Here is an 8,904-nt window from a genome sequence, read left to right as displayed (position 1 = left end):
TTAAAGTAAAAAGGAAAACCTAAGAAGTAAGATTACATTAAAACAAGTCGAGCAGAAAAAAACACAAAAGAGACGGCCACCCCCTCCACTTCCACTGTTAAGGATTTTATCGGCTATAATAGACATTGAATTCAAAACATAAACATTCAAAATAAAATATTAGGTTCTTCTTCTACGGCAGTCTCCCTCTTAAACTAGAAAACTACTGTTTGGATTACTTATGGCTCTTTACTTTATTTAAATGGATATATTTGTGAAAAGCCTTGATAACAGCAAATCCCCTATTGTTAACATTTAAATTCAACTTATTATCGTAATACTTTGCTATTTAGAAAATGATCCTTCCAAGAGTTGAGGCAACAATAGTGCTAATCACAACCTCACCTTATCAGTTGCATTCACCAAAATGTTTACAAGTAGGAACATTTTGTAAAAGTTTTACCGGTTAGTTAGTTACCACAGTGATCACTCTTACAGCAGAAATAACACCCAGAATGATACACTCAGATTTTTTAAGGATGTTGGACTTGTTTCCCAAATAAGACAATTGTCAAGACTAGTATTGACATATTGGAGTCAAGTTCACATTGGGTAAAAGTTAACTATGTCACATCATGAAACAAGAAAAGATACACATATAAAAAATAAGATATCTATGTACTTTTAAAGCACCTGGACAAACTCTTTTAAGAAAGACATAATCGCTTTTTTTTAGTTCCTAGAAGAAAGTTTTTTGAAAAATACATACATTCAAATTGAACAGTCTCTTGAGATGATTCAGCTACTACAACATCCTCCACTTCCACTTTGGGCGGTGCTGATGTAAGTGGAGAAAAAAAATGCTTCGAAATTCCGTCAATTGATACAACCGCCGCAAGTGAGAATAAATAGCCGCGATCATCAGCAAGCGGACTGTTAAAAAATCCTCCATATATTTTTCCGTCTCCAACTATAAATTCTTCAGTGAAATTCTGAAAAATAAAAAAAGTTCCTGTATCCCTTTTTTTACAGAAAGAAATAATCAGTACAACAAACAGTAGAAGAGAAAAGAGGAGAGAAGAGGAGAAGGTAGAACGGAGAGACTAAAGATAGACTCTATTGCATTACTGTATATACCTGTGTAATAAACCGTTCAATAGAATATACATTTAGCTTCACAGATATAATGCTCCATAATAAGCAATGATGTCGCTAATTAGTACATTATCTCAAGAACTAAAAAAAATGAAGGCAAAAGCTTATCCGTAATATAAATAAAAATCATATAAATATAAATCAGTTTAATTCCATATTTGAGCTTAAAACCTGTACTAAGATGATCGGAAAAATTGGTGTATAATTCTTCATGATGGTTATAGACACGTTTTCTTCCTTCCCTGTTTCTTCTTGAGTTTGACTTCATTAAACCTAATTTTCTAATTGAAAGTTCATATCGATTGTATGATTTTAGCATTTCTCTGTTAAGTCCAAGTTTTTGAGCCCTTATTATAGCGCTAATAAAATTATATCAGTGCTTTAATTGTGTGTTTTTTTGGGGGGGGAGGGGGCGAGATACCCTGGATCAAAGTTTTAGCGTGAAAGTTCAGTCATTCCTCCTTTTCTCCAGAAAGATGTTATAGAAGTGTTTCAGAAGAGTGATTTCGGCAAAAAAGGGGTAAACCTATGCGTTGTGCCTGACATTAGAAGGAATAAAAATCACAATCAATAAAAATATCAGATATTTAGTCCAGTAGATCAATTTTAGCATAGACTAGTTGGAGAAAGAAGACAAAACCCATAACTGGCGAATATTAAGATACTGAATATTATTATGATCTTCTGATTATTACCAGGAACCAAAACTCTTAATCCTTTGTCTAAAATTAACCATCCTTGGATGCTATCATAATCACCTAGAGACAAAAATTAACGGTAAACAGAATAGTCCAATCAATTAAATTTTTTTTTTTTCAATTTAAAAATAAAAAAAAATCATTTCGAAAAAGAAAAGGTTGAACTTGGGATTTTTCAATGCTTCTAAATCGTTGAGAAAAAAGGGGCAAAATTAAAGTAAAACGAAGAAAATAGCATATAGTAGACACACTGAAGCCCCTCAAAAAAAAGTAACAGTCAAGAAAGAAATTTCCAAAAGAATTATAAATACCATCAAACAAACAGAAACAAATAACATACTGATGGAAGAATTGCAGCAGTCACGTAATAGGGAACTTTTTCAGATTCAGCTTCTAATTTTGCAAATAATTTATTTTCGTCAATATCCTTTACATTATCATTGGCAACAATTAGCTGATAGGAAGAAACTGCTGGATCACTTATTTCATTTAACCTTAAGACGATTTCTCCAGGACTGCTTCCGATTATGGCAGGGGGTAATGGAGGCTTCAAACCTACAAGAGTATACAAATTTTAATACTGATCAAGCAGTCTAAACAGCTAGAAAGCACATTACAGTTATTATCTCACAATTTACAAAATGGTGCACACTAGGTCGATATTTAAATGAGACTAAGCTATTATTTTCGTGAGATGAAATTGAATTATGCAAAGAAATAATCGGTTTATGTGGCAGTTCAAGCATTTGTAACGATCATAAACTTCTCGGGAAGTTTGACCTTTACCCACAAAACTTCAGTGGCATGTTTTGGAAATACCTGAATAGAAAAGGAAGAATGTAGCCCTCCACGCAAGCAACTGCATTACCTTTACCAGTTACCAGCATCATGGTCTTGCCTGGAAAGTGAATACCCTTGAATGAAAACCCCACTAATCCGTCTCTAGCAATATTAATATGACCAACTTCATTAAAGGTTTTTGCAGACTCTTTATGAGGTACATATAAGATACATTTTATTTGCTAAAAAAAAAAAGAATAAGAATACTGCTTTTTTTGCTTTGAATAGTAGTTCGATTATATAGAATAGTTACTTTGTATTCGTTGAAGAACAGCAAGAGTAACGGCTTTGCTCCGAAAATCACATAAATTCATTCTAAGATCACACTGGCTACACGTGAACTTTGACAAAAAAAAAACGAAAAAATACAAAGAACAAAAAATAAATATTAACAAAGGACATCTGCCAATCCGTCTCCAGCTATCACAGAAAAGAAGGAAGGAATACAAAAGTAAACATAAAACTAAACTAACCTTTTGAAGTAAATTTTGAAACAGATTTACCTAAGTGCAGATCAAAACCCAGAGAGGTTGAATTCGTCTCATTTTGCTATCTGGCAGAAAATTAAACTGACAAACGAGACTTGCAAGTTTTCTCACTGACTTTGATATCTTAATTATTTTTATATTTATTTTTCTATTCGTATTTTTTCACTTTGTTTGTCAAACAAAAGTTTTACAAGTTAATGGTTCTTGTAAGGGTTTTTATCATGCATACAACTTTTTTCTCATTATAAATCTAATGAGCTCATACAACGCAGTCTTCTATAACATAAAAAATAATCAACTCTCCCCTTACAAAAAAAAAAAAAAAAAAAAAAAAAAAATGTTTTACTTTCCTTTCTTTAGCACTTTACTAGCATATTTACAAACCTGGATGATGGTCCTTTGTAAAGTCGTCTGCTGGATCCACGGGTACTCAAGGGTATCACCTTCAAAAGTTTACTTCTAAAATCAGAAAACAGATGAGACCCATCCAGAGTGAGCGCCAAATCCTCAACTCCTGTATTGCATGCTGGGGTAAAAGTAATTTGTATCTGAGGCCACCCTTTTTCTTTCGAAAAACTTTTTGTCTGTTTTTTAATGATAAACAATTCACTCGAATAAGAAATAAGGTCTTTAAAATCACGTAATTCTAATTAAAAATATTATCCAAACCCAATGACCTCTTTAACCTGAGCATAAGACTCCGACGTCTCTAACCTCCTTACTGCCTGGATTCAAATCAGATTTTCCTGGTCTTCCATTATATCCCTAAACCCAGTCAAAAGCTATTCGTCCTTCTCTGGCAGACCTCGCCCCTCATTCCAAATATAAGAATGTCCAGCTCCATCAAATGCGGTTTTTATTTGATACGGTCATGATCATTTCCCTTCGGAACGTAGCATCTCCAAATAAGCCGCCTTTGCGAACATATCATCTGGCAAGTAAACGACGTTGACCAAGTAACGCATCATTTGCACCATTAGTGGTGCAAATTATTTTTCATCAAGTGGACACCAAATAATCTTTTAAAATGTTACAGCTGTATTCATTCCAATTATGCTGCCGGTTCGTATTCCAGAGCTCAGCTCCATAATGCATTGTAGGGTGCACTTTAGTGTTAAAATGTATTTATGCATGTATAAGTCTTTTAGACTTGAAAGAGTTGGATTGTGTAGGATTGTTGATGAAACAGGTTTCCCTCTCTTGATAATCCTTTTTACATGCTCTTTCCAAAGACCTTTAGCTGCTAAAATTACTCCCAAATGTTTAAATCTTTCAGTTTCCTTCAAATAGTAGAAATAGTAGTTCCTTTTATAGTAGAATTTAGTTTTCGTTCGTCATTTACACTATTGGTACCTCTAAAAACCATTATCACTGTTTCTTGTTAGCTCTTGTGCAACATTATTATTGATGCCCTTTATTTATTGAAAACAGTAAGAATTTCAAACTCGGTCTTAAAAATTAAATAGAATCAATGTTCTTTTGGTAGAGGTTTTGCAAACTATTTTACAATTATATAGAATTGACGCTATTTATTTACTGACAAACAATAAGAAAAGCCGTTTGCTGAAAAATAACTAGTTTTGTTTCAAAAAATATATCTAATAAAGATTTCTTGTAAAAGTTTTTGTAGATGGCTTTGTGGTTGTATATAATAGATACACTTCACTTGTTGAAAAAGGGGTAAAGGTTCGTCCCTTGAAATTGTTGGAGGTTTTATGTATAGGTTTTGTAGATTATTATGCAGTTATCTATGAAAAGAAAAGCAAAAACAACAGTTTTGCTTCGAACACTTAAACAAAGTAAATGGGTGGGTGGAGAGGGATTTATTAGGTTTCGCACCATTAGCTCTGATTGAGCTGTTATTTTTATAAGAGATAGTAACTAGCTCAGGACAAATAAAAAATCAAAGAGGATTTCGGTGACATTATTGGGGAAAAATAAGCCTTGCATATCTGAATAAGATTCTGGCTCCGATCGATCTGCAATTTTTGTAGAAGACACAACTCAGGAGACGTCAAATATCATCGACAGCTTTGAAGAAAATCCAAGGAGGGGGAGGGTAGATTGCAAAATCAGTTTTGAATATTACATTAATTTCTTTTTTCAAATTGCACAGACAGATTGCCTTTTCCTAGCATGTGTTTTACCTAGCATAACCTTTATCAGAAAATTCCTACCCCCTTAGCCCCTGTAGCCTTTAACTCATATTTTCAGTTCACAGTGCCTTCCCTGTTATTCCCTCGAAATCTTGACTTGAAAGTACCATATGTCTCCAGGAAATCTTAGATTGATACTTATCATCTTTAAACTTTTGGGATCCAGACCGATCAAAAATGCTCTTAGGATCGCGACTCCTTTTGATCTGAGCAGGTTGAAATTTTTCCAAGTTCAATAGACGGAAATTACCTCAGAACTATTCAACAGAAGTAGGAATAACCCCCTTCATCCTTCTAAAGGCCAGAGCGTCATTTGGGATAGTACCTAACACCCTTAGCCGTTCCTGAGATATTTTGGCTACTTCCTTTTGACAACCTGGATCCACGTAGTGTCTCTTGTTTTATTGCAGCACCCCCTCAACATTCCGTGAAATATTCGACCTAATACCCTTAGCCTTTATGCAAATACGCCCTTTTGACAACCTCGATGGTGGAGGGCGAGGGAGGAGTGGGGAGGACAACCTGGACGCAGAAATGTCTTTCGATTTAGTTCACCACCTCCCTCATTGTTCCTGAGACGTCACAGATTCGTCCTTTTTGACAACTTGAATATATATAGCGTCTTTGGTGTAATTCTAGAATCTCCCGCAACATTCTCTGAAAGTTTCAGGTTAATCTCCTTAGCCATTTCAAAGAGGTCGCGAAACGCCACTGGCAGTCTGGATGCATACAATGTCTTTGTGCACAAGTGCCTTAAAATTTTAATTCGACGCCCTTAGTCGTTTCCGACATATTACAGACATGCCCTTAACAGCCAGTATGGACGCACAGTATTTGTTTTAGTCAATATGTCCTTAAAGTTCCTATTTATCACCCATAGTGTTCCAGAGATGATGCAGATACGCCCATTGGGCAACATGGATGGACAAATTTGTTTTTTGATTTAGTTAGATTTCTGCCTCAACATTCCCTGAGAGCTTCAACTCCCTGCTCTTAGCTGTCCCTGAGATGCTGCAAATACGTCTTTTTGACAACATGGATGCTCGTAGTGTCTTTTGATTTACTATAATATTCCCAGGAAGTTTCAACTTTATACCCTTAGCCATCTCCGAGACATTGTAGATACACGTTTTTGACAACCTGGATACACAGTTTCGTTTGATTAGTTCAACATCCCCCTCAGTGTGCCATACTCTCAGCCGTTTCTGGGATTTTGCAGATACGTCCTTTTGACAGCCAGCATGCACATAGTGTCTTTGGATTATGCTCAACATCCCCCAAAAATTTCCACTTAATATTTTTAGCTGTTCTTAAGATATTACAGATATGCCTTTTGGACAACCTTGATGCAGATAGTGTCTTTTAAATTGGTTTTAAATACGCTTTAACGTGGCCTGAAAGTTTCAACTTAATACTCTTAGCCGTTCTTGAGATTGTGTATATACACCCTTTTGACAACATGCCCTGAAGGTTTTTAACCAAATACTCTCAGCCGTTCCTGAAATATGGCAGAAAAGCCCTTATGTGCATTGTCTACAAAAGCGTACATGTACATTGTGTCAATTGATTTATTTCAACATTCCCGGAATATTCCCGTGAAAGAGGGCTGGTTGCCCTACAATCACTTTTGAGTCTTCAAAGGGGCACCAGAAGTTTTGATTTTAACCAAACGAACCCCCTTCAATAGTCTTTGATTTTAGGGTGCAATCTTAAGAGCTAACACGAGGAGCAACAATCAGTTACACCCTGTTCCATAGATTCACTGGAGTTTTCTCATAATAGTAAGCATTTTTGCAAGTTATATTAAAACTTGCAGGCAAAACTTATGATCAAGTAACAGACACAAAGTCAAAAATCTTTCTAAAAAGCCTTAAGATATAAAGAGCCAGTTTCTTTGTTTTAAAAGATAAAGCAAGTGAAAGAAAAGGGTAACTATGGAATCGCAAAAGATCTTACTATGTATGTCCGTTGTATATATTGCCGAGTTTGGTATGCCAGGTCCATTTTCTGTAACGGCAGAGACCGAGATATTGTACTGTTTTGCTGGTTGAAGTCCATTCAAATCACTTTTGAAGGTTGTATTATCAAAAGACCAAGATAATGGTGGGTTCTATAAAATTAGGAAATTCAAATAGAAGCAAAACTATTAAGCACAAAATAGCCATAGGGGGCAAATCCCAAGAAAGTAACCATTGAAAACTCTTCTGAAGATTGGAAATAAAAATACCCAATGCATTCAAACATCTGTAAAATGCAAGACAACATAAAATGTGAGATTAAGTAAACGCAAAGAAAATCTGCGAAGACAGGAAATAGTACATCCCAGCAAACTGACAAAAGAAAAGGGTTCAGAGAATCCAAAGAGCCATAGATTTGTATTTCTTTTTTCCCAATTTATTTCCTATGATATGCTGTATTTTATATGGAAGCAACAAAACAATACTATCTTTCGACATACCTGTATCATGTTACTACAGCAAAGTAGTTATCTTCATTTCGCAACAGGAACGTTCATTAGAAAAACCGGTGAGGGGGCCGGGGGTGCTCCACTTAAGAAACAGAGAAATGCAAGTGAAATACTTGAAGGCAGTGAATTTTGAAAGATAAATATTTAGCTGGGGGCCTTCCAGCTAAATAGGGCCTGTAAGGGGGGGGGGTATAGGCCCAAAGATATTTTGCATGGTAGATTGCTAAGATACTACCTCCTTTTTTCTGTACTGTTGTATTTTATATTGTTTCATAGATTTAGAAAGTGACTGCACCAAATTGGAACTTGTTTTTAAATTTACGCTAATAAATTTTATATTGTTTCATAGATTTAGAAAGCGACTGCACCAAATTGGAACTTGTTTTTAAATTTACGCTAATACGCACTCCCTAAAAAGGTCGTAATCTTTAAGACAATTACACAATGCAATCCCACACTTTTTTTTTGGACACTAGTGCAAAGGTTCTAAGCTCCTACCTACGAAGATAAAATATTAGTTTATATACGCATTTTTGTATAGGAATTTTCGTTATGCCAGGCCATTAGAATCTTAGGGCCTGATTCGCGACAAGTAAGTCATTCGCCTAGGTTTTTTCCCTAGACTTGTGTCTGTTGAATCAACAAAATGTTTTTCAGGGAAAACCTCAATCATGAGACAATGGGCACCGGCAGGGGGGCCATGCCCCCCCCCCCCGCAAATTTCGGACCATAAAGTAATTATAAGGAAACCAAAGAAAAGAGAGCAGAATAGGGAAAAACTATGGGGAAAATGTGTGTTGCCCCATTCATTGGCGCCTGCCAATACATTTTGACCCTTATTAAGAAAAATTTAAGTTTTAATTTGTGACAGAGTGATCCCTTTCCAGTTTTCCAGAAACATTTTTTCTATATGATTTGGTCGGGAAAAAAAATCAAATTCTTCATAAGTAAATAATGATCGTTGTCAATAACAAAAGTATAAGAGCCTAACTATTGATGAGATTAAATAAAAAAAATCGGCTTTTTATGGTTATCATAAATATGTATTTGTTTATTAGTATTTAGTGCAGTTGTTAGTACGCAAGAAAGTTTGTATAGTTATAGAAAATACAAGAAAAACG

The 8,904-nt window shown here is 35.1% G+C and overlaps 1 protein-coding gene across 1 annotated transcript in view; it reads right to left on the bottom strand.

Annotated features, from left to right (window-relative positions):
* Positions 1-8,904, bottom strand: part of LOC136034699 (putative inactive tyrosine-protein kinase Wsck) — a 61,872-nt gene that overhangs the window by 32,012 nt on the left and 20,956 nt on the right. The window contains exons 5-7 of the mRNA XM_065716034.1: positions 7,273-7,426; positions 2,173-2,387; positions 749-971 (exon numbers count right to left, since the gene is read on the bottom strand). Of these exons, the coding sequence (XP_065572106.1) occupies positions 749-971; positions 2,173-2,387; positions 7,273-7,426 (592 nt within the window). The remainder of the gene's footprint in view (positions 1-748; positions 972-2,172; positions 2,388-7,272; positions 7,427-8,904) is intronic.

The sequence above is a fragment of the Artemia franciscana genome, chromosome 13, assembly GCF_032884065.1.
Source record: "Artemia franciscana chromosome 13, ASM3288406v1, whole genome shotgun sequence".
Lineage (NCBI taxonomy): Eukaryota > Metazoa > Arthropoda > Branchiopoda > Anostraca > Artemiidae > Artemia > Artemia franciscana.
This window is presented reverse-complemented; position numbering and strand designations above follow the sequence as displayed.